Source organism: Somniosus microcephalus, chromosome 16, assembly GCF_052327205.1.
Source record: "Somniosus microcephalus isolate GS21.2 chromosome 16, FLI_Smic_1.0, whole genome shotgun sequence".
NCBI classification, from domain to species: Eukaryota; Metazoa; Chordata; class Chondrichthyes; order Squaliformes; family Somniosidae; genus Somniosus; species Somniosus microcephalus.
The window spans coordinates 72,971,473-72,997,865 of record NC_141002.1 but is presented as its reverse complement, the minus strand read 5'-3'; the positions used below and the strand labels follow the sequence as shown (position 1 = coordinate 72,997,865).

Genomic DNA, 26,393 nt, shown 5'->3' with positions numbered 1-26,393 from the left:
TAAAGTATATTAATAATGTAGATTTTTGGATTGGGCATTGGGTGTGCATTATTAAGATCAACCAGCTTTGGTTACGCTGCCTGATTTTACAGGATCAACTTAATTTATGTAGTGGGGGAGTTCTTGAAAGGGTCAGGAAATTGTGTGTAAGCAGCCTTTACAGGTTGCCAAAAAGGGGTGATGGGTCAATGTTAAGGAATCTATCTGCATACGGGGATCAAAATCTTGATAGTAATCACAATGGTTGCGAACATCTTTAATGTATATTCTAGCTTTGGCAAAGGTGGTTTGGGTAACCAAAATGGCTGACAGAGCCCAGGGGCTGACAAGAAATTCAGTCTATGGCCAAGTGATGGCATGGGGCAATACACCAACCCTTGTTTTGATAGCTGGAAAAGTGGAAATGGTGAAGAATGAGGTGATAGCAAAAAAGGTGGCCCTGCTTACCACTCTTAAGAAACCCTTCCCATAAGACTGCAATGCAGCATGCCTGGAAGGGGGCAGAGGACATGAGGGCACAGCTGACTGTTACTGCCAGTGCCAGCTCAGTGGTGCATGTTAGGTGCATATGTCTTTGCAGCAGATGGTGCAGCTCTTCTGACGCGTTGCCAGTTCTACAGTCGTTGCCAGATAGATGATAGATGCCAGGGTATGGGTGCAGACCTGCCTGGCATCCCTCGTCCTCCCAAAACAGAAATAAATGAGAATTTGCCTTGGAAAACACACCATCCCAATATTGTGGATGTAGCAAAAAAGCAGCAGTGCTGGAACCCTTGGCACAAAGCCTCCTGAAGAACTTGGTGGAAACAAGAAAGAAACAAAGCAAAAAAAAAAGTGAGAAAATGGTTTGGTCGTCTCAAAATGCTGCTAGAAATAATAGAACTCTTTTAAAATCTATTCCCGTAGCCAGCATATGCAGCAGCCCTCGGCACTGAATTGACGTGTGTAGTAGGTGAATGCTGTACCAGCGTAAATGCCAGGAAATTGGTTGAAAATCGTGAATTCAAGCTCAGTTTTAATATAATTAGCTCAAACTTCTGTTACCAGTACAACAATCTGACTGAATAATTGGATGTCCTGCTACATGGGTGGGAATCTCATTGAAACTTATAAAATTCTAACAGGACTAGATGCAGGAAGGATGTTCCCGATGGCGGGGGAGTCCAGAACCAGGGGTCACAGTCTAAGGATAAGGGGTAAGCCAATTAGGACAGAGATGAGGAGGAATTTCTTCACCCAGAGAGTGGTGAACCTGTGGAATTCTCTACCACAGAAGGCAGTTGAGGCCAACTTATTAAATATATTCAAGAAGGAGTTAGATATATTTCTTAAGGCTAAAGGGATCAAGGGATATGGGGAGGAAGCAGGGACAGGGTACTGAATTTGGATGATCAGCCATGATCTCATTAAATGGCAGAACAGGCTCGAGGGGCTGAATGGCCTGCTCCTGCCCCTATCTTCTATGTTTCTATGGAATGAATCTTTACCCATTTTCACTTTATGGCATAACTGTTTGGAAAATCTGCTGCTGTTTGTCTGTTTTCAGCATGAACATTTCACTAGCAAATTTAGCAATTAGGGTTAGCGTTTGAACGGGTCTATGCCCCACCTTTAGTCCTTTTACATCTATTGACAGTTTTGACCCGATTCCCATTTCTGGCCTCTGGTTCTCCCATGTCACCTCCATTGCTAAAGCTGCCTCCAAAAAGCTTGGTTTTCTCTTGGAGTCATGTTACAGCTGCCTTTTCTACTCTTGCTTTCCCCCTCTCCCTGCCATATGAGTTTAGTCCACTCCCTCTCTTACAGCCTTAGTTAATCTCCCCATCAGGATATTGTTCCCTGTTCCTACGCACTTTTCTAGCCAATTACTTACCTCCATAACCTGGCTGTTCCTGTATTTACAAGCACTCAACACTGGTCCTGCTTCTTAATCTACCTCTTAGCTCGTGAAGTTTTGTGTCATACACTTCTTTCAACAACTTCTCAATGATGAGGGAATCAAGGGATATTGGGATAAGGCAGGAAAGTGGAGTTGAGGTAGAAGATTAGCCATGATCTTAGCGAATGGCAGAGCAGGCTCAAGGGGCCATATGGCCTACTCCTCCTATTTATGTTCTTGGGTTTCTCCAGCTCAATTCCATCAATACTTAAATTCTGCTCCTATATTTGGTTCAGGCTCTTCTAGCATTTTGAACAAGATACAAGAAAGAGCTTATCACCCAATTGGCGATCCTTTGCTAATCTGTCTCTTTCCATTGTAACTTTTCTTGTCTTTATTTTATTGACATTACTATGGTCAGTGCTCTTCTGAACGTATTATGGCATATTTGATTTAGTGAAAGTGTGATGCAAGTTAACCAGAAAACAAAGCAATCAATGGGAATCTGACAGATATGAAGTACTTTTGCCTAGTTTTGGTTTGATGGCTCTATAAATACATAAGGAGTTTAACAGCTAGCTAAGCCTGAATCTTGTCCAAAGTCTATTCCACTACATTATTGAAAGTTTGGTTGGTTATCAGCTGGAAAGGAATCATTCAAACTCAAACAATGTTGTGTGGTTGGTTCAGTTTTGTACACGACTGGTAGTTCCTTTTTAAAAAAATTAATAAATTTAAAAAAATTGTGTGGCCAGATATTCCAAATCTAAGAAGACCCACTAACACTCTCTTTTCTGAGATATAAAAAGAACTGCTCTGTTCAAATTAAAGAGTTAATGTGGGACAACCTCAAAAAAAAACTGGTCAGTTTGAAACTGTCAAGCAATCACTTAAACTTAAAATAGGCTCCTGTGGGGGAAGAAATTTATGAAGAAAATAAATAGTGTAACAGAAGTTATTTACAAATGATTAGCTTTTAGTACTTAGTGTTGCAATCCTTTATATTATTTTGTCCACTTAAAGTGTTAGATAATAAACTTTCTAATGTAAATATATGACCATTATACAATTGTTACTTATTTGCTTGTTTGTCTTTTGATAAATATATTTGCTTAATGGTTTTAAACTTAAAACATAGCCTGCAGCTCTGATGCTTATCAAAGATGAGAGAGTAACAAGACAGAGCTTTCTGTTTCATTATTCCTGGCACGTTACAGAAAGCTTACCTAGTTCTCAAGGCTGGATAGACACTTTTGAAGGTATATGGAGTTGTGACTTGCCCATGAGAGTGATGCAAGATTTTTTTAAATTCGTATATGGGATGTGGGCGTCACTGGCAAGGCCAGCATTTATTGCCAATCCCTAATTGCCCATGAGAAGGTGGTGGTGAGCTGCCTTCTTGAACCGCTGCAGTCCGTGTGGTGATGGTACTCCCACAATGCTGTTAGGGAGGGAGTTCCAGGATTTTGACCCAGCGACAATGAAGGATCGGCGATAAACTTCTAAGTCAGGATGGTGTGGGACTTGGAGGTGGTGGTATTCCCATGCGCCTGCTGCCCTTGTCCTTCTAGGTGGAAGAGGTCACGGGTTTGGGAGGTGCTGCCGAAGAAGCCTTGGTGAGTTGCTGCAGTGCATCTTGTAGATGGTACACACTGCAGTCACGGTACGCCGGTGGTGGAGGGAGTGAATGTTTAAGGTGGTAGATGGGGTGCCAATCAAGCGGGCTGCTTTGTCCTGGATGGTGTCGAGCTTCTTGAGTGTTGTTGGAGCTGCACTCATCTAGGCAAGTGGAGAGTATTCCATCACACTCCTTACTTGTGTCTTGTAGATGGTGGAAAGGCTTTGGGGAGTCAGGAGGTGAGACACTCACTGCAGAATACCTAGCCTCTGACCTGCTCTTGTTGCCACAGTATTTATGTGGCTGGTCCAGTTAAGTTTCTGGTCAATGGAGACCCCCCAGGATGTTGATGGTGGGGGATTCAGCGATGGTAATGCCATTGAATGTCAAGGGGCGGTGGTTAGACACTCGCTTGTTGGAGATAGTCATTGCCTGGCACTTGCGTGGCGTGAACTGTTACCTGCCACTTATCAGCCCAAGCCTGAACGTCGTCCAGGTCTTGTTGCATGCAGGCATAGACTGCTTCATTATCTGAGGAGTTGTGAATGGCACTGAACACTGTGCAGTCATCAGCGAACATCCCCATTTCTGACCTTATGTTGGAGGGAAGGTCATTGATGAAGCAGCTGAAGATGGTTGGGCCTAGGACACTGCCCTGAGGAACTCCTGCAGTGATGTCCTGGGGCTGTGATGATTGACCACAACCATCTTCCTTTGATATGAGAGTTCAGATGAATAAGAGGGGTAGAAAAGACCTGAAAACGTAACCGGGAGTTTCAGAGTGGTCTGAGATTTTCATTGTTCCCTCTTCTCCAATTTTAAGTTCTTGCATCCCTTTAGGATTTAAAATGAACATGTAGAATTGCAGTAAACTTAATATTAGAAAAGAATAATCAACAAAATGTTGCTGCAAATTGGTGAGTTTTTTCATTTGGGCTTGAAGAGTAAATATTGCTTTGAACATTTTGTAGGTATTTGAACATGGGGAGAAAAATGCAGATTTAAATTTTGAATCCTCTCCAGATTTTAATTATTGTGTGTTTTTTTTTTAAACAGGTGATGTGGAGTTTCTGGTCTAGCGAGAAATCTGAAGAGACAGGAGCACCCAATGATTGGATGTTTTCTGATGTCCAGGTTCTGATTGTTGATGAGGGGAGTTTGGTCTCTGTGCAGGTCCTAAGCACAGTTTTAAAGTTGCTTATGAAATATGCCAATCTCAAAAAGCTTATAATCCTTGGTAAGTGTCTGCTGAAGAGAGTTTTGCTTGTCTTTGGAATGCATTACTATCATTAACATGCGATGCAAAATATTATTTTCTTTAGTTTTCTTTTTGCATGATATAGCGCACAGAGACAGACAGAAGTACAGTTGCTAATGGGGTCAAGTAAACTTAAAATTTATAATCCAATTTTAATGCTGAATAACTACCATTTAAATCAATAATTTGGTGAATGTGAATTGTCAAGAATTCCAGACATGAGCCATTAACATAATTAGATAATAGATAAATCATAATTGTTGAGAGTAAATGTACTTGATTTTTGTTTTCACATGCATGTATAATAATACAATGTAGACTTTCATTTGAATATTAATCTCTACTGTGACTGCTTTCCACACCACCAGCTATACTTTTTCCCTATATCAGAGCCATCCAACCTCTTGGAGCATTACGACACAAATAGTGACAGCTGTGTCTGATTAAATTGCCTTTGAGTCGGGCAGAATCATGATTAAACGCCGTATCCAACTCCTAATATATTTTGCATTTCTTGGAATCCTTGGACAGTTATTAATACCTCTTTTCACCCAGTCATCTCTTTCGCTCCTCCCCATCACTTTTGTCTGCCTCTCCTATTCTTTTACATTTTTTTGTATCTTGTTCCTTTTTGTATTCTTCAGTATTTGTCTCTCTTTGTCCCTCCAGTTGTGGGTAGAACGAGGCAGCAGTAATGGGGCTCAAATGGGTGGATGGTTTGGAGCAGGGATGTCAAACTTATTTAACATGGTGGGCCTGATCCGACATCCTGGCACTTGGCATGGGCCACATCCTGCGAAAGTCATTTGGACGCACTGGGGTAGAAATTAATATGCATTTCGCTTGTTTTTTTGGGGCGTAAAACTGGGGCAGTGTATACCAATTTCTGGATGCAAGGTCCTACACCGGAACTGCACTGGCGGCATGGGCACGGTCATATTACTCCTCACTTTTTAGGCATCCCTGGCGGCCGCCTCAAGTCAGTGTTGGATTAATCTAAATATGCAAAGAAGGGTCCTGTGCCTGTTACTTCTGCAAAATGCGTGAAAAGCTAGGTGGTGCATGGACTGTGCAAGCTCTGACTAGTTTTCCCAGTTCTCCAGTGGCCTAAACAGCAATCCTTAAAGCCACTGCTGAAGGCTGCCGAAGAAATGGCAGGGAAAGTGGGCCTCACCCAGCTCCACGGCACGACTGCGGGCCACTGTCGGCCCGTGCTCCGCCCACCTCCCAGGACTTACCAGTGACGGAGCAGGCCCAAATTTGATGCCCGACATTGGCCAAGCTACCTCTGGAGGCGCGGCAGGCACCACTAGCTCGCCTTTATTGTTAAAATGAGGCCCGATGCCCAATTTCGGATGAACCTCCGCGCCCCAGCTGCAAATTCCGCAAGATCCTGAGCGAGGAGCCGACAGTTGGCACGGGGTGGTCAAGCCCGGGGTGGTTTATGGCCCCGATAGGAGCCAAGGGAGTGTGGCTGCTGTTGACGGCCGTGCCGAGTGCTGCTCCCCTCCTCTCGCAGCCCGACGTGAACGGCGGCAGTTGGAGCTTGCGCTGGGCCCACAGTAAGGTCCCCAGGTTTCACTCCCTACTCCTCTCTCGGCGCCACTCCCACTTGCCACGCTGCTGCTGCAGCTCCCGCCTCGGCAGGAAATGCTGGGCCATTCCCCAGTCCTCGCTTCTCCTCCACCGCCCCCCCACAAGTCCCAATCCCTCCGACCAATGTTCCCGTTAAGCTGTGTGGTTGTACAGCGATCTGGAGGCCCCCTGCAGGCCGCTCACTGGCTTTTATATGGGGAAAAACTGCCATGCCTGAAAATTTGAATGAGCTGCGCACCGAGAAAAAGGGGGAACATTGTCCCCAGACTCCATCTCTCCTGCGAGCCCCCATCCCCAACCCTCAGTCGCCCTCTTTCTTCTTGTCCCAGTGTCCCCAACCGCCCGGGGTTCAATCACCTGACTACCCAACCACGACCCCTCAGTCCCAATCTCTTCCACCCCGCCAACTCTGAGGCCCAATCTCCTGCACCCTGCCTCCGAGTTGTTACCGGATGAGAGCAGCCTGCACCAGTGCTCCGCTGATTTTCCTTCCCCCTGTCCTGCTCACCCAGCGAATGAGAAATAAAAAGCATTTGATGAGCAATTAATGCATGGCTGCTGTTGGGAACGAGCATGTGAGGAATAAGTTTCGACATGCTGTGCCACTGCACCATTGTTTGGTCCTTGCACTGTTTCTAATTCCATGAGGTTTATAAACTTGTTTCTTTTATTTCTTCCAGGTGATGTTAGACAGTTACCGAGTATCGAGCCTGGCAACATGTTAACTGATGTATACTCCAGTTTATCCCGAATTAGATGGGCCATCGAGCTTGCGACCAATCACCGTGCAGAGAGTCAGCTAATAATAGATAATGCTGCTAAGTATGCTTTTTCATCTTCAGACCCGCACTTGCCCACTCGCATGCATACACACAAACTGAGGTGGTTTTCCAGATTTTTTCCTAATCATATAAAAGCTTCATCACACAGCATCTTCATTCACCTCTTAGTGGAATGTGATGAAGTTTGGATGATCCATCCTAAAACACAGGCCCAAGAATCCTGTGTTTCCTTTAAAATGTTTTTGCTATTTGCAGTAGAAGGATCTTCTGTTCTTATTTTGGTAACTTTGTAATTTGTTAGCAGCACTTTTGCTGCTGCAGTGCCAGCTTCTTTGGGTTTCTTTTGCATCACTTGGTCACTTTTTTCCCCCCTTTTCTGTATCGATTATCTGATCAGTGCTACCTTTGTTTCTGCATGAGCTGCAAACAATGGAAAGGGCTGGGCTACTGGCCCATCTGCCAGGGAAATGTAAAGCTACGTAAGTACTACTGGTCCTGGTGTAATTCGCAACTACCTTCCTGCTACCGCAATGACGAGGTGTCCTTTAATACAGGGGTTTTCAACCGGGGGTCCGCGAGAACAGTTTAAGGGGTCCGCCAAAAATAGCCAGATTCAACACACACTCCAATTGGTTGGAGGACCTGCTCGGTCCTCTAGACCCTTTTCCTATTGGTCCGGAGCTCACGTCAATTATCCAGGCAGTGTGAGCTGAGCATGCGCTGCTGGCTGGTGGAGACGCAGCAGGTAAGAGGTCTGGAGGGAGCGGGTTAATAAACCCCGAGGGGACTGGTTCCCGGGTTCATCCCAGCCGGAAAGCCTAATGTAAGCGCCAAGCTCTGTGAGCAACAGCAAGTGCTGGGAACTCTTGGGGAGCATCTGATGGAGAAATGGTGACGTGTCAGGGAGTGACTGTAAATGGAGGAAAAATGGTGACAGGTCAGGAGCGTCTGTATGCTCCCCATACCTTCCAGTGTGCCTCTCCTAGCCTTGGTATCCCCAACCCGAAACCTAACATCCTAACTGTAACCCCAATCCCTAATCCTGACCCGTAACTGTAAAATTCTAGCCCCTAACTGTAATCCCCTAACCATTTTCCTAACGTCTATTTCCAATCCCTAAAGTTAGGCCCAGAAATTCGGGTCGGAGGCTTCCTGCGGGTGCAAGCCCCTGACCTGCACTTACCTTGCGTGCCGGCCGTTGAGCTGTGGGCCCGCGTAGGATTCTGATCCTGGGCCTCCTCCAACTGCCGGCGCGCAGTGCTTGCGTATCCCAGGGGCGCAGTTAGTTCGATGCGTCCCCTGGGATCACGTGGGCCATGGGGAGCCAATCGGAGCAGGGAATGCATCCTTCATAAGTTTGATAGGAAGGGCTGTCAAACTTATAAATACTACAAGCCCCAAAACATCACTAAATCTTCAAATAATTTTTTTTTTTAAATCACATTTTTTAAATAAACTATAAATTACATGAAATAACTATTTTAAACAATAATTTAAATTTTTGAAAAAAATAATTTTATTTTCTAACGGGGCTAAAAATAAACTTACCTTTCTTTAAAGTATTTAAAAATAATAAACCTGTGGAAAAAATGTTTTAATTTTAATTAATTCACCACTTACCTTACATGTCTAACTTCTGGAGACTTACCTTCACGGGAAAACATTGAAAAAAAACGTAAGTTCGATGCGCACGCGCTGCCTCTCCTGCGCACGCGTTCGACCTCTGAACCCCTTCGTTCAGGGGAACGGAAGTTCCGGTTTCCCGCGCATGCAGGAAACCGGCACTTCCATTGCGCTTACGGGTGAGTACCCCATGCGTACTCACCCGTGGAGACCCGAATTTCTGGGCCATATATGTTTAATTGTGTAAGTTTTCAAATCCCTCCATGGCCTCGCCCCTCCCTATCTCTGTAATCTCCTCCAGCTCTACAACACTCCGGGATATCTGCGCTCCTCCAGTTCTGGCCTCGAGCATCCCTCGATTTTAATTGCTCTACCATTAGCAGCCGTGCCTTCAGCTACCAAGCTCTGAAATCCCCTCCCTAAACCTCTCCTCCTCTCCACCGCTCTGTCCTCCTTCAAGATGCTCCTTAAAACCTACCTCTTTCTGCCCTATTGTCTCCTTATGTGGCTTGGTGTCAAATTTAGTTTGATAACGTTCCTGTGAAGCTCCTTGGAACATTTTACTACGTTAAAGGTGCTATATAAATACAAGTTGTTGTTGTTGTTTTGTGTTACAGGGGGTCCGTGGAATTTTTATAACATGGGGGGGGGGGGGGGGGGGGGCTTCGAAGCAAAAAGGTTGAGAACCCCTGCTTTAATAGCACTAATCAACCTGCCTGTCTGACTACGTGTTCGGGTACGATAGCATAGTGGTGATGTCACTGGACTAACGATCCAGAAACGTGAGTTCAAATCCCACCACGGCAGCTGGGGAATTTAAATTCAGTTAATTAAATAAATCTGGAATAAAAAGCAAGTAATGGTGACCATGAAGCTACTGGATTGTCGTAAAAACCCATCTGGTTCACTAATGTCCTTTAGGGAAGGAAATCTGCCGTCCTTACCCAGTCTGACTCCAGACCCACAGCAATGTGGTTGACTCTTAACTGTCCTCTGCGGTTCAAGAAGGCGGCTCACCACCACCTTCTGAAGGGCAATTAGGAATGGCAATAAATGCTGGCCTTGCCAGCGACTCCCACATCCTATGAACGAATAAAAAAAAACTCCATCCTGCTTACTCAATGCTTTATGCAAGTCAGCACCTACAGGGCGAGGTACTAATTGTAGCTGCTACCCTTCAGAAGATAAGGTGAAAACACAGTGGGGGACTCGGTGCATGAATTTTTGAAATAGTCTTCAAAAGATTTTCTTTCATAGCACCTGAATTTCTTTTGATATAACCATTTAATTTTTCATCAATTCTTATTTCTCAGGATTGCTGAGATGGGATTGAAATCTACTTATAAAGAGTTGCAATATGATGCAGTGATGCACATATCAAAGGGTGGTGATGTCCAAATTCCAACATTTGATAAAAGATTCATTCTGGTTTCTCTTCCCCTCAAATATAGCCCCTTTGGTGAGTATGGAAACCATTCATATTTATTACTTTGGGCTTGCTATTGGAAAGGGATGTTTTACTTGTCAGAGGCAACGCTTTGAACTTGTACTGACTGTCACAGACTCTTGATATTAACTCCCCTTGTGCACTGCTGCGGGAGATTGCCTAGTAATATATACATAAACATTTGAAGTCTCCGTGCACTTCTTGTCAACTTTTCCCATCAGAATTTCCTTTGTCCACATTTATAATGGAAACTTCTCGTGCTGTAATTACACCCTCTCCCCAGTTGGGACTGAATTATATCTGTGTGCCCTGGTCCAATTATACCCTGGCCTCTAACCCTGCTTCATCTGAAAAATATACTTGGTCTTAACTCCCCATGTGCAGTGGCATTATCATGCATGTGAATGCAAAGTTTCCACATCTTAAGGGAATTAAGATGGACTAGTATACATTTGATTGTTTATGATGGCGGAATACAAATTAATGCTTTCAAGTGTCATTATGCAGGCTGATCTTCTAAAGGTCATAATTGGGAGTGTGGAATTGGGCATAATATTGTATGTGTTGAATGCAGATTTTTGTTCGGGATCACATAACAAGAATGAAGGACTGCACTGAGCTGATTAAATAGCGTAAAGGAGTATCCTCCTATTAAAGATGAAATAAATTAAAAATGCACAGCAGCTTCTTTGTTACATTGGGTCTGGTTGTGATGTTTTGGTGTACGATAACAACTTTTAAATTTTTTGTCATTGGCAGATCTTCAAGAGGCTATCAAAATTTTACTAGAAAAGGCCCCAGGATTGGACAAAGACCTGACATCACAATTCATTGCATTTAGACGGTAACTATATTTTACAGAAAGGTAGTAATGGAGTGCAGAGTGCAGGGTTTGCCCCCCAGCCCCCACCCCCCGCCCCAAGGTGCCACTACAAAAAAAAGCAAGAGAGTGAAATGGAAGTAAAAGCAGTGAGCATTACTGCCAGCAATAGGAATGTACAATAAATTGAGACTTGCTGAATACATTATTAAACAGAAAATAAATAGCAAGTAGGCCAAAAGCTTAAAACTTCCCACCCCACTAGGATTTATCATAAGGTCTGTTATTATGAACATAATTTGGTCTCTAAAATAGGATTTGGGAAAAGAGAGAAATTACTTTTGCTGTGTTTCTGTGTAGTAAGACACTTGTATGTATACCACAAATCTAATCTCTTTTTAGAAATAGAAACCATACAAGGTAAACTTTTTGTGTGGCTTCAACTGCAATTCTCGTTCTTTTTAAACTGGTTATATTTCATTATAAATGTTTTTTTTCATTTGTTTTTATGGGATGTGGGCGTCGCGGGCAAGGCCAGCATTTATTGCCCATCCCTAATTGTCCTTGAGAAGGTGGTGGTGAGCCGCCTTCTTGAACCGCTGCAGTCCGTGTGGTGAAGGTACTCCCACAGTGCTGTTAGGGAGGGAGTTCCAGGATTTTGACCCAGTGATGATGAAGGATTGGCGATATATTTCTAAGTCAGAATGGTGTGTGACTTGGAGGGGAACTTGGATGTGGTGGTGTTCCCATGCGCCTGCTGCCCTTGCCCTTCTAGGTGGAAGAGGTCGGCGGTTTGGGAGGTGCTGCCGAAGAAGCCTTGGTGAGTTGCTGCAGTGCATCTTGTAGATGGTGCACACTGCAGCCACGGTACGCCGGTGGTGGAGGGAGTGAATGTTTAAGGTGGTAGATGGGGTGCCAATCAAGCGGGCTGCTTTGTCCTGGATGGTGTCGAGCTTCTTGAGTGTTGTTGGAGCTGCACTCATCCAGGCAAGTGGAGAGTATTCCATCACACTCCTTACTTGTGCCTTGTAAATGGTGGAAAGGCTTTGGGGAGTCAGGAGGTGAGACACTCGCCGCAGAATACCCAGCCTCTGACCTGCTCTTGTTGCCACAGTATTTATGTGGCTGGTCTAGTTAAGTTTCTGGTCAATGGTGACCCCCAGGATGATGTTAGTGGGGGATTCGGCGATGGTAATGCCATTGAATGTCAAGGGGAGGTGGTTAGACTCTCGCTTGTTGGAGATAGTCATTGCCTGGCACTTCTGTGGCGCGAATGTTACCTGCCATTTATCAGCCCAAGCCTGAATGTCGTCCTGGTCTTGTTGCATGCGGGCATGGACTGCTTCATTATATGAGGAGTTGTGAATGGTGCTGAACACTGCAGTCATCAGCGAACATCCCCATTTCTGACCTTATGTTGGAGGGAAGGTCATTGATGAAGCAGCTGAAGATGTTTGGGCCTAGGACACTGCTAGAAGAGCAATAAAGTGTGGCATAATTTTAATGACTTTAGATACAGTTTGGGAGATGCCACATCTGAGCATCTCTAATTTTAATCCTTCTATGTGCAATCCTGGGCAGCATTGACCTAAAAACTACTCAACATGCCTTTATCTTAGAATTTGTTTGTTGTAATATAATATTGGATATGTGTACAAAGGTCTACTGATGCATAATTCTGCAGTACGATTTCTGACTTCCTCTTTTTATGCAGGAAGGACTGTGAATTAATTAATGAACTCTGCTGTGTAAAATATTCAGGTCATCCAACTAGGTAAGAATTGCTGCTTGGTGTGTGACAATTTAGTATGATTGTATTTTCTCCTGTATGTCTAAAGTGCTCAGCTGGTAAAAGGTAGCAAGATAAGGTTTTCCATTGAGTACCAAGTTTAGTGCACATTGAATTTACAGCATTGTAACAATACATGAGTAACATACAATTACAGTCTTTAAGGGGAACATAACAAGAGCCACAAATGGCATCTTGGTGCACTCAATTGCTAACCTATTGTTTAGTTAGGAACATAGCAACAGGAGTAGGCCATTCAGCCCCTCGAGCCTGTTCTGCCATTCAATTAGATCATGGCTGATCTGCCTCTTAACTCCATCTACCCGCCTTGGTCCATAACCCTTTAATACCCTTGCCTAACAAAAATCTATCAATCTCAGTTTTGAAAATTTTCAATTGACCCTCAGCATCAACAGCTTTTCAGTGGAGAGAATTCCAGAATTACAGATTTGGTGTGAAGAATTGCTTGGGGGCAAGGTACTGACTTAGATAGAGAACTGGTTGGCAGACAGGAAGCAAAGAGTTGGAATAAACGGGTCTTTTTCCGAGTGGCAGGCAGTGACTAGTGGGGTACCGCAGGGATCGGTCCTTGGACCCCAGCTATTCACAATATATATTAATGATCTAGACGAGGGAACTAGATGTAATATCTCCAAGTTTGCAGATGACACAAAGCTGGGTGGGCGTGTGTGCTGTGAGGTGGATGCCGAGAAACTCCAGTATGATTTGGACAGGTTGGGTGATTGGGCAGATGCATGGCAGATGCAGTATAATGTGGATAAATGCGAGGTTATCCACTTTGGTGGCAAAAACAGGAAGGCAGATTATTATCTGAATGGCAATAGATTGGGAAAAGGGGAAGTGCAACGAGACCTGGGTGTCCTTGTGCACCAGTCGCTGAAGGTAAGCATGCAGGTGCAGCAGGCGGTTAAGAAGGCAAATGGTATGTTGGCCTTCGTAGCGAGAGGATTCGAGTACAGGAACAAGGATGTCTTGCTGCAGTTGTACAGGGCCTTGGTGAGACCACATCTTGAGTATTGTGCGTCGTTTTGGTCGCCTTCTCTGAGGAAGGATGTTCTTGCCATGGAGGGAGTGCAGCGAAGATTCACCAGACTGATACCTGGGATGGCAGGAATGACGTATGAGGAGAGATTGGGTCGATTGGCTTGGGATGGCAGGACTCGCTGGAGTTCAGAAGAATGAGAGGGGATCTCATTGAAACTTATAAAATTCTAACAGGACTAGACAGACTAGATGCAGGAAGGATGTTCCCGATGGCGGGGGAGTCCAGAACCAGGGGTCACAGTCTAAGGATAAGGGGTAGGCCATTTAGGACAGAGATGAGGAGGACTAATCTACTGGAATTTTTTGAGGATGTAACTGGTAAAATAGATAAGGGAGAACCAGTGGATGTGGTGTATTTGGACTTTCAGAAGGCCTTCGATAAGGTCCCGCATAAGAGGTTAGCGTGCAAAATTAAGGCACATGGGATTGGGGGCAAGGTATTGACTTGGATAGAGAACTGGTTGGCGGACAGAAAGCAAAGAGTTGGAATAAACGGGTCGTTTTCCGAGTGGCAGGCAGTGACTAGTGGGGTACCGCAAGGATCGGTCCTAGGACCCCAGCTGTTCACAATATATATTAATGATCTGGACGAGGGAATTGGATGTAATATCTCCAAATTTGCAGACGACACAAAGCTGGGTGGGAGGGTATGCTGTGAGGAGGATGTCATGAAACTCCAGTACGATTTGGACAGGTTGGGTGATTGGGCAGAAACATGGCAAATGCACTATAATGTGGATAAATGTGAGGTTATCCACTTTGGTGGCAAAAACAGGAAGGCAGATTATTATTTGAATGGCAATAAATTGGGAGAAGGGGAAGTGCAGAGAGACCTGGGTGTCCTTGTGCACCAGTCGCTGAAGGTAAGCATGCACGTGCAGCAGGCGTTTAAGAAGGCAAATGGTATGTTGGCCTTCGTAGCAAGAGGGTTCGAGTACAAGAACAAGGATGTCTTGCTGCAGTTGTACAGGGCCCTTGGTGAGACCGCACCTTGAGTATTGTGTGCAGTTTTGGTCACCTTGCCTGAGGAAGGACGTTCTTGCCATGGAGGGAGTGCAGCGAAGATTCACCAGGCTGATACCTGGGATGGCAGGAATGACTTACGAGGAGAGATTGTGTCAATTGGGCTTATACTCACTGGAATTTAGAAGATTGAGAGGGGATCTCATCGAAACCTATAAAATTCTGTCAGGTCTGGACAGACTAGATGCAGAAAGGATGTTTCTGATGGCCGGGGAGTCCAGAACCAGGGGTCATAGTCTAAGGATAAGGGGTAAGCCATTTAGGACTGAGATGAGGAGGAATTTCTTCACCCAGAGAGTGGTGAACCTGTGGAATTCTCTACCACAGAAGGCAGTTGAGGCCAATTCATTAAATATATTCAAGAAGGAGTTAGATATATTTCTTAAGGCTAAAGGGATCACGGGATATGGGGAGAAGGCAGGGGCAGGGTACTGAGTTTGGATGATCAGCCATGATCTCATTGAATGGCGGAGCAGGCTCGAGGGGCCGAATGGCCTACCCCTGCTCCTATCTTCTATGTTTCTTGACATCCCCCCTGAACGGCCGAGCTCTAATTTTAAGGTTATGTCCCCTTGTTCTGGGTCACCCCCACCAGAGGAAATAGTTTCTCTCTATCTTGATACTGCTGAGAATGAAATTTTAAAAATGGTTCGGGTGGTATTCTTAAGTGTTTTATACTAGAGAATCTCAGTATTTTGTTTAATGTGTGTACAGGTTTTTCCCTATTTGTTTGACACTAAGTCGAACACTGAAATCATTTGGTTCTCTACAAAGAAGTAATTTTGGTTAGTTTATTCCCTTTCAATTATAAAATATTGACTGTTTCATTATTAAACCATAGCAAGAGAACATATGAACATACAAAGTGGAACTTAAAAACCCCATAGTATTTCATGATCTAAAATCCAATCAGGAAACGGGATTTCTGCCAATCTTTTGCCAGTTATGGTGGCCCATCGGAAAAACGCCTGAGGAAACTCCTGGAGTATATATTTACAGAATATATACCATTTGTGACGGTGCTATTGTCCACCACCAACCATCTCAACATTAAGAACAGCAATTAAGTTGCAGATTGAGGGTCTTCACTGTGGGACAAATTGTTACATCATTGTTGGGGAACGTTCCACGATATAGACCTGATTTTTCGGGAACCTCCTCAACATAGTAAAATATCCCGCACACTGCCGTTCACATTTATTCCCAGAAATGTACCAAATTTTTTTTTTTAGCTTGCTTCTGCAAAAGCTGATAGGAACCACTGTTTTCAAGTTATGACCTCTATGTAGCTGAAACAGATGGGAACTTCATTTAAATATTGAGATGTGGGTGGGAATATCCTACACACAATTTCCCCGACATTCGTGTGTGCAGGGCACTCGGAGTAAATAACATTCATTCACAGAGGCATCCAGGGAAAGTCATACGGAAGTTCATTGCTCCTACCTGGCAACACCATGGGAACTATTTTCGCAGGGGCAGATAATACAGAGCTGTGCCATCTGCCGCAAAGACACCTGCAGCTAACATGTACCGTAAGGCTGGCACAGCCAGTGATTCTACTGGCCAGAAGAAGCATCAGACTTGCCTCCATCTTCTTTCAGGTATGCTGTGCTGATGGTGCTGTGGAGTGGCAGACAGCCACCCACTTATGCAGCCACCTCATGCAGCATCACCACTTCAAATGTCATCAGATGGGGTGTTGGATGCTGGGCTGCTCTGCCACTTGCCCGCAGAATTCTGCCTGGTACACCGGGTTTCCTTTTCCTCAATTGTTGCCCGTCACTTCTTTGCACTCTCCTCCTTCAACCCTGGCAAAGGCTGCCAATGAGTTGAGATGCCTTTTGAGCCATTCCAAAGGCTCCAAGAATATGTCCCCCTATACTACTGCCTCCTTTTAATTGCCTGTAACTCCCTTCAAGTTTTACATTCAATTTTCTTCTACCACTAGCACGCTTCCTGCCCCTTGAGCTGTGAATAATTATGCAGCTAGCCTGAAGGTGGAGAATTGAGTGTAAACGACCATTTTAGCAAGATTTGCACCAATTCTTAACCACATAGTGTTGACTTGCACCAGTATTTGGATGCCCTGTCTGCACTGTGTTTAAACTCAAGGTTCTCTGTTGTCTATTTTATATAGTTAGTGGTGATCATGATGCAGTAATGGTGTCTTATTGATGAAGATTGTGTTTTGCAGTATGATTACATTTATCAGAGGTCAAAATGTGAAACACTATTAACTGATTAAAGTTGCACAACTTTGATTTGTATTTCAGAAATAATAAAAATAAGACTGATTTCCAGATTAGGGACAAAGTGTGCTGTACAAAGAATGGATACGTCAGGGACTTGACAGAAGAAGCGGATCCAAAACCAGAGTCAAAGACCGAGTCAGAAAAAGTGAAACGAGCTCGCCTGTGTAATGGAGAAATCTTTTTTATCAGTCAGGTAAAATCGTGCACTTTATTAAAAAAAAAGTGATCTTGCCATCAAGACCCCGTTTAAAAATCAAATGGTTGCAAGGAATTAGGATTAATCATTCTTTTGTTCTGAGGATAAGGGGTAAGCCATTTAGGACTGAGATGAGGAGGAATTTCTTCACCCAGAGAGTGGTGAACCTGTGGAATTCTCTGCCACAGAGGGCGGTGGAGGCCAGTTCATTAATTATATTCAAGAAAGAATTGGATATATTTCTTGAGGCTAAAGGGATCAAGGGATATGGGGAGAAGGCAGGGACAGGGTACTGAATTTGGATGATCAGCCATGATCTCATTGAATGGCGGAGCAGGCTCGAAGGGCCGAATGGCCTACTCCTGCTCCTATCTTCTATGTTTCTATGTTTCATTTAATTAGCTATTCAAAATGATACATAAACTATAATAATTTATGGGAGCTGAATTATCAACACGTTTTTTAATTAGAAGAATCCATTCTTCGCCGCCCCCACTCCACTTTTCTCGTCTACTCCCCTCAATGTATTGATTCTTGCAGGGGTACAGTTCCACAGGTGCTGGAAGCCCTCCAGGACTTTGTGCAAGTGCTCATTTTTAATGTGCCAGTCTTGACAATCTAACTGACCCTGGGGACATCACAGCTGAGCCCAATTCTGCACATATCTGACTTACCTTCCAGCAAAGTCACTAGGTGGAATGAGTAGAGATCAGACCTCAAAATCACAAGCAACCAGATGATAGGTATCGTTGAGAAAGGCCATTGAGCCCATTTTAACTCGTCTATTCAGAAAGAACTTACACCTGGGAATTCCCCCAATCACTTTGGTGGAAGATCGCCGGAAGCCCTGGAGAAACGGTCGAATCGGTTGTTTGTACTGTTTCTCTGGGTTTTCCACCAATCTTTCAAGCATTGTCAGGTGAGCCCCTGTGCAAATTCTGCCCCCAACCGTTTTCCTTACCCTGATTGCACCATCCAGCTGTTTTTAAATGATTCTGGGGATTTTGCCTACATTGCTTTATCTAGAAATATACATTTTATATATTGATCATTCTTTGTGGAAAAACTTACTGACCAATGCCAAATTTGTTTTTCACCAGTTTGAACTTGTACCCCTTGTTCTCCTTTCCCAGTTTAACATGAAGTTTTACCTTTTCTATGCCATTTACTATCTTCTATATCTCTGAAGTTGTCTCTAGTCTTTTCTCATAACACAACTCTTTGACACTTCAAGATCAGTCAATGGCTCTTCCGCACCGTCTCCAGGGCTTGAATGTTTCCCTTGTGTCTCAGTGACCAGAACTGACTGCAATAGTCTGGTTATGGTATGACTGCAGCACTGTGTAGTTTAAGCATAGCTTCCTCTTGCTTGTACTCGACTGTTTTTGCTATATAGTTCAGCAGTCTATTTGCTTTGTTGATTCCTGCACTGCAGTGATTAGACAAGTCAAGCCCCACTATCCCAAGATCCTTTTAACTTCATCCTTTGCTTTTTCAGCACCATTGTTAAGTATGGATGTTGACCACTATTTCTTTATGTAAACTCATTGTCCATATCAACTTCATCCTGCCACTGTTCTGTTCTACTAACATTTCATTTAACACATTCTGCAGCTATGCCTTACACCTTCATGTTCAAAACTCATTTTCATGTTCAAAACTCATTTTCATGTCCATGAATTCACTTTTAAATAGTGGTAACAACCTGTGAATGGCATACTGTTTTTAAAATATCTCGTTCAGACTTAGAAACATAGACTGATATAGCACAGAAGGAGGCCATTCGGCCCATCGCGCCTGTGCCAGCTCATTGAAAGAGCTGTCAAATTAGTCCTACTCTTTCCCCATAAGTCCTGTAATTTTTCCCTTCAAGTATTTATCCAATTCCCTTTTGAAAGTTACTATTAAATCTGCTTCCACCACCCTTTCAAGCAGTGCATGCTAGATTACAACTCGCTGCGTTTAAAAAAAAATCCTCATGTCGTCTCTCGTTCTTTTGCCCATCAGTTACTGATCCTTCTGCCACTGGAAATGGTTTCTCCTTAGTTACCCTATCAAAACTGTTCATGATTTTGAACACCTCTATCAAATCTCCTCTTAGCCATCTCAGCTCCAAGGAGAACAACCCCAGCTTCTTCAGTCGCTCCTCATCCCTGGTACTATTCTAGTCAATTCCTTCTGCACCCTCTCCAAGACCTTCACATCCTTCCTAAAGTGTGGTGCCCAGAATTGGACACAATACTCCAGCTGAGGCCTAACCAGTGTTTTATAAAGGCTTAGCATAACTTCCGTGCTTTTGTACTCTATGACTCTATTAATAAAGCCAAGGATCCAATATGCTGTTTTAACGGCCTTCTCAACTTGTCCTGCCACCTTCAGAGACTTGTGTACATACATCCTCAGATCTCCCTGTTCCTGCAGCCCCTTTAAAATTGCACCATTTAGTTTATATTGCCTCTCCTCATTCTTCCTATCAAAATATATCATTTCACACTTTTCTGCGCTAAATTTGTAGATTTTTAAAATATTTTCTATCGTGGCATTGTGTTAGTTCTGAGGTGACGCGCTTTGAGATATCCTGAGGTCGTGAAAGGCGCTATAGAAATGCCAGTTCTTTCTTGCTGCACCTAGCAAAATTTAATGGGACTAAAAATCGATAAATCCCAAGGACCAGATGACCTACATCCTAGGGTTTTGAAAGAGGTGGCCATTGGGATAGTGGACGCATTGGTTGTCATCTTCCAAAATTCTATAGATTCTGGAACGGTTCCTGCAGATTGGAGGATAGCAAATGTAACCACGCTATTTAAGAAAGGCGGGAGAGAGAAAACAGGGAACTACAGACCTGTTAGCCTCACATCAGTTGTTGGGAAAATGCTGGAATCTATTACAGGAAACTCTTGTTTAAACGGCATCTAAATATCTGGAATTCTCTATTAACCGGCAAAATTCTCGCTCCAAAAACAACACCTCAATAACCGGCAATGTTGCCGAGTCCAAGTCTCCCGCGGTGGCCGAGTTAGTCAGTGGGGGAAGTTCTCCAAACTGCCACTACTCGGCTTCTTGGTGCTGTCGGGAGTTGGAACACCTCAAAAGCCCTGTGACAGGAGTCTGACTCTCCCGCGCTGCCGGTAGTCTCTTCTGATCCACCATTTTACAGGGGTACTGTGTGTCTCCCACACTGCTGGTAGTCATTGCATTGCATTATGGAAATCCCAAAAGTTGGTCCAAGCAAAAGGAAGCGAGTGGTGTTAACTTTAAAACAGAAAATCGACATATGCTAACGACTAGAAAGGGGAGAGAAGCGTATCAACATTATGAATGAATTCAAAATCGGTTCATCAACAATCTACGACATCAAATCGCAGAAGGATAAGCTGCTCAAGTTTTATTCAAGCTTGGAGACATCTAAGGGTGTAGAGAAACGGCGTACGCTTCATAAGCCTAAGCTTGAAGAGCTGGATATCGTGCTTTGAGTGGTTTTCTCTTGAGCGTTCAGAGGGTGTTCCGATTTCCGGACCCATGCTAATCGAAAAGCGAAGGATTTCTACGCAAAGATGGAGCTTACTGACAAGTGTGCTTTCTCCGAGGGATGGCCCACGTGCTTCAAGGTACGGCACGGGATACGACGACTCCATATTTCCGGGGAGAAGAAATCAGCTGATCACGACGCCGCAGAAGAATACTGCGATTATTTCAATCGGATTGTGCAGCAACATGATTTGTCACCAGCACAGCTATACAATGCCGATGAAACTGGCTTATTTTGGAGGTTTTTGCCAGAATCAATGCTTGCTGGGGTTAGTGAGGCTAATGCTTCAGGTTACAAGAAAAATAAAGATCGTGTAACCGTGCTAACATGTGCGAATGCTGCTGGATCACACCGGGTTAAACTTCTTGTCATTGGGAAGTCTAAAAACCCCTGTGCATTTAAGAATGTGAGGCACTTACCTGTTGAGTACAAAGCTCAAAGAAATGCTTGGATGGATAAGGAAATCTTTTCAAATTGGTTCCATCATATTTTTGTTCCATCTGTGAGGGAACATTTCCGTAGAATAGGGAAACCTGAAGATAGCAAATGCATTTTATTGCTTGATAATTGTAGAGCCCATCCGCATGAATCCAAGTTGGTTTTGGGAAATATTTTCACCATTTATTTGCCACCAAATGTAACTTCTCTCATACAACCCATGGACCAGGGCGTTATCCAAAATCTCAAGTGTCATTACAAGAAAGACTTCCTACGTAAACTGATAAGCCAAGATGACAATATTCACGCATTTCAGAAGGAATACAATCTTAAAGATGCCATTTTTAATGCTGCATGTTCCTGGAACTTGGTGAAAGGTCACACTTTGAGACAAGCCTGGTGCAAATTGTGGCCTTCTATAATGTTTGCTGAAGGTTCTTCAGAGGAGGAATTTCATGGGTTTAATGTTCGTCCCAAGAGGAGTACAATAATGGAAATGACTGGCATGGTGAAAAATGTAGGCCCAGCAAACCCTCTACGTCACCTCAGTGAACGTGATATTGAGCAGTGGGTTGATGCAGATAGAGAAGTTGCTGTTGTGCATATGCTAAGTGATGATGAAATAATGGAGAATGTTTTGAATCCAAAGAAAGAAAAGGAAAGTGAGATGGAAAGTGAAGAGGATGAGATTTCTGAAGAGATGATTTCTTGGGCTAAAGCTGCAGAAGATTTTGCTTCTGAAGTGCCTTCAATAACCAGAAAACTAGAAGTTATAGACTTTAACAAGTTGGCTTTTAATCACTAAGATCAGAGCTAACATCTCAACACACTGACTGGCTCGCAGGAATGAGTCATACAGATCCTGGGATCTTTATGTAAGAGAAGTCAGGGGCGGAGCCAAGAGCCAAGACCTGGAATCTTCCAGGTTAGTCAGGAAAGAGGAAGTGAAACTATACACCGTGTGGGGGAGGGTAATATACATGAGTGCAAAACGAATACAGGCACGACAAACGGGTTTCATTACAGCTTCATTCCTCAAATTTGCTGAAAGCCATTCTTGCTATTCTGCCCAAGAAGTTATACACCTCCATATTCTGCATTCCACCTTTCTACAAAAAAGGCAAGAGTCCACTAAGAAAGCAGACATCCGGGACATGTTTAGGAAAGCTTCCAAAAGAGTTGAAGCAGTGGAAGTGCCTGAAGAATTTGTTGAAGTGCATGATCCTGATGACCCAGCTGACATGGATATTCCTGATGAACCAGTTGGCTTGGAATAAGTGTACAGTCAACACAGTACTTTATACTGTACTGTACAGTCGTTTATAAGTTTTGTTTTACTGTTAAGTAATTAGAGTTATGGATTACACTCAACTGGCAGTACTGTACTTAATCAAGCATCTTCCACCATCCATTTAACACAACATTCTGTAGGTGAGTACCCAATTACTGTATACTGCACATTTCTTGATTTTTTTATTTTTCTTTGTTTAAAAATAGCCTCGGTAGATAACCCTCTTCGTCATCCGGAAATTTTTTGATAAACCGGCAACACGCTGGTCCCATCGGTGCCGGATAAAAAAGAGTTTCCTGTATAAAGGATGCAATAACTGGGCACTTAGAAACTAATAGTAAGATTGGGCAGAGTCAACATGGATTTATGAAAGGGAAATCCTGTTTAACAAACCTATTGCAGTTCTTTGAGGATGTAACTAGTGGAGTAGACAAAGGAGAACTGGTAGATGTGGTGTATTTGGATTTTCAGAAGGCCTTCGATAAGGTCCCACACAAGAGATTGGTGAACAAAATTAGGGCACATGGAATTGGGGGTAATATACTAGCATGGATTGACAATTGGTTAACAGACAGAAAGCAAAGAGTAGGGATAAATGGGTCTTTTTCAGGATGGCAGGCTGTGACTAGTGGGGTACCTCAAAGATCGGTGCTTGGGCCCCAGCTATTCACAATCTATTGGATGAGGGGACTAAATGTAACATTTCCAAATTTGCTGATGATACAAAGCTAGGTGGCAGTGTCAGTTGTGAAGAGGATGTGAAGAGGCTTCAAGGGGATTTCGACAGGCTCAGTGAGTGGGCGAGAACATGGCAGATGGAATATAATGTGGATAAATGTGAAGTTATCCACGTTGGTAGAAAAAACAGAAAGGCAGAGTATTTCCTAAATGGTGATTGGGGAATGCAGATGCTCAAAGGGACCTGGGTGTCCTTGTACATGAGTCACTGAAAGTGAATGTGCAGGTGCAGCAAGCCATTAGAAAGGCAAATGGTATGTTGGCCTTCATTACAAGAGGATTTGAGTACAGGAGTAAAGAAGTATTACTCCAATTATATAGAGCCTTGGTGAGACCACACCTGGAGTACTGTGTACAATTTTGGTCTCCTTACCTAAGGAAGGATATACTTGCCATAGAGGGAGTGCAACGAAGGTTCACGAGATTGATTCCTGGGATGGCAGGACTGTCGTATGAGAAGAGATTGAATAAACTAGGCCTGTATTCTCTTGAATGTAGAAGAATGAGAGGGGATCTCATTGAAGCTTACAAAATTATTACAGGGCTTGATAGGGTGGATGCTGGGAGAATGTTTCCCTTGGCTGGGGAGTCTAGAACCAGGGGCCACAGCCTCAGGATAAAGGGTCGGCCATTCAGGACTGAGATGAGAAGAAATTTCTTCACACAGAGGGTGGTGAATCTTTGAAATTCTCTACCCCAGAGGGCTGTGAAAGCTCAGTCATTGGGTATATTAAAAACAGAAGTCGATAGATTTCTGACTAGTAATGGCATCAAGGGATAGGGCTGGTGAATGGAGTTGAGGCAGAAGATCAGACATGATCTCATTGAATGGCGGAGCAGGCTCGACGGGCTGAATGGCCTACTACTGCTCCTATTTCATATGTTCTTAAAGCCCATGAACATCTTAGTTATTCTGTAATTCATGTAGTAATATTAGCTGAAGACATTCTGTTCAGTGTAGTAATTGGGCTGTTAAAATTGAGCTAGCGCTAGGGAAAAGAGAAAAAGAATTAGCTAGGGTTCTTGCTCTTGATTAGTTTTCAACGACCTCAGCTAGAAAGTGAGTGTGGAAAAGAAAGGAAGAACAAGACTCGGGATGGCTGTGATGCTTTCCAAAGTTGAATATTCTGCTGACACTCATTGTCTGGACTCCGCATGAACAATGTGAACATGTGCATGAAAAATAAGCACGTGGGCAAGGTAATGGAGGGCTGCTAGTGCCTGTGGGAACTGTGTCCCAGCAAAAGTCGACACCTTCAAGAAAGCAGGGCGAGAATTTGGTGGGGGCAGGAGAATACATGGTCAGTAACTCAGCAGAGTGATCTTGGTTGTCAAATTCTCATTAGAGAATTAAAAAAAAAAAATGATTGGATTACATTGTCCTTATCTAAATGGAGCTAATTTTAATTTTTATCGTCAGGCAATAGCGAATTGGCCACATTTTTTTGCACCCCACTCCAATGAAAAAGAAAATCAGGCAGTCGATTCGCTGACACCCGCCAATAAAAGTTCAAATTACCCCGAATGTTTCTTGTACTTGCATGGTGATAAGTTTAAAAAAAAAAAATATATTTTCTGTTTGGTTTGCAGAATACAATTCAAGTGACCAATACCACAAAAGCACATTACTTGCTACTGGATGACAAGGAAAATCGTCAAGTTTTGGTGAACTACAAAGAAGTCATGAGAGAGTGCAGATTGCAGCATGCATGGGCCAGAACAATCCACACTTTTCAGGTAAGAAATGCAACCATCAACAAATTTGTCATTTCTTAGTACATCAACAGGCTGCGCTTTAGCCACTGAACAGTCACGTGGAGCTTGGGAGATGCTGGTTGGCTACCTCTGGCTTAGATAAATCAGACCAAGAATACTGAATTCTTTTGGTTCCTTTTTTCTCCCCTTCTTGTTTCACAGATGCCAGCTCCCTCTAATACTTGGAAGTGATCATTCCTAGTACACGAGTCTAGGCAGTAAGTTATTTGATTCTGTAGGATATCACGTCTGATCTCCTTAAGTTTTCAGCAGGAGTTACTAGATAGCAATCAGGAATCGAAAACCCAACCTTTTTTTCCCTCTCTGCTCCCTAATCCAGGGGTGCTAAGGTTAGTTGTAGCACCCCAACTGCTGCCGCTGGCTGGCTGGGATGAACTAACTCAACACAGCCCTGGGACATTCTAGTCTGTATGTGTGCTAAGGGCTGTTGAATACGCACGTTTAGAACACTTGTAATGTAATGTAACTCCACTTGTATTTTAGGGCTCTGAAGCCGACACAGTTGTGTATGTTGTGGGAACAGTAGGAAGACAGAACTGGCAGCACATCTATACTGCAGTCACACGAGGGCGCCAGCGTGTCTATGTTGTTACTTCTGCGAACCATTTTATTCAAGCAGTAACGGCCAAAAGCCCTCGTAGAAACACACGCCTGCGTGAATTGCTGCAAGAGAAACTACTAAAAGCAGGATCCGCTTCAGGTACTGGGGGATCGCAGTCCCAGCACAAGCCAAGTTGTATGCCTTCCACACTTGCAGTACCCAACTCAACCCAGTTTGATTCATCTGTACCCTCTACCCAGGTAATAGGTGATTTTGCATCCCATAAAGCCAGTGAAATAAAAAAGGATATCGGCAGCACAGAATTTCAGACAGAAGACTCCTTTTCAGAAGATTTGGCATTTGCACAAAATTATAGCTGGTCCCCTGAAAGTCTGGAGTTTGACAACAGAGCGTGTGTTGAGGCCCAGGAATGCCCAACGACAGCAGGCATGTCCTCTCTTCAAACTAGTGATGGAACCACGAGGGTTACTATGGTGGGGACGACTGGTGAAGAGTCCACTAGTTCTAATGGAGTTGCTACACGTCTGTCTCCTGCCTGTAAGAGAATTGGCAATACTTTGGATGAAGAGGGAACCCCTCCAAAATACTCTAAGGTAAATTAAAATGTTCTGTGGGGTGGTGCAAATTTCTGAAGAATTAATATTAGATTAATTTTGATTTTTGGTAACATGAAAAGTGGAAAGGAACACACAACTTTAATAGCAA

General features: G+C 43.7%; 1 protein-coding gene across 1 annotated transcript in view; it reads left to right on the top strand.

The window, feature by feature from the left end:
* The window catches only part of helb (helicase (DNA) B), a 50,482-nt gene that overhangs the window by 14,124 nt on the left and 9,965 nt on the right, over positions 1-26,393 (top strand). Inside the window, exons 5-12 of the mRNA XM_086009249.1 lie at positions 4,554-4,734; positions 7,032-7,173; positions 10,070-10,215; positions 10,963-11,047; positions 12,738-12,797; positions 17,177-17,348; positions 24,941-25,087; positions 25,610-26,281. Coding sequence (XP_085865375.1) covers positions 4,554-4,734; positions 7,032-7,173; positions 10,070-10,215; positions 10,963-11,047; positions 12,738-12,797; positions 17,177-17,348; positions 24,941-25,087; positions 25,610-26,281 — 1,605 coding nt within the window. The remainder of the gene's footprint in view (positions 1-4,553; positions 4,735-7,031; positions 7,174-10,069; positions 10,216-10,962; positions 11,048-12,737; positions 12,798-17,176; positions 17,349-24,940; positions 25,088-25,609; positions 26,282-26,393) is intronic.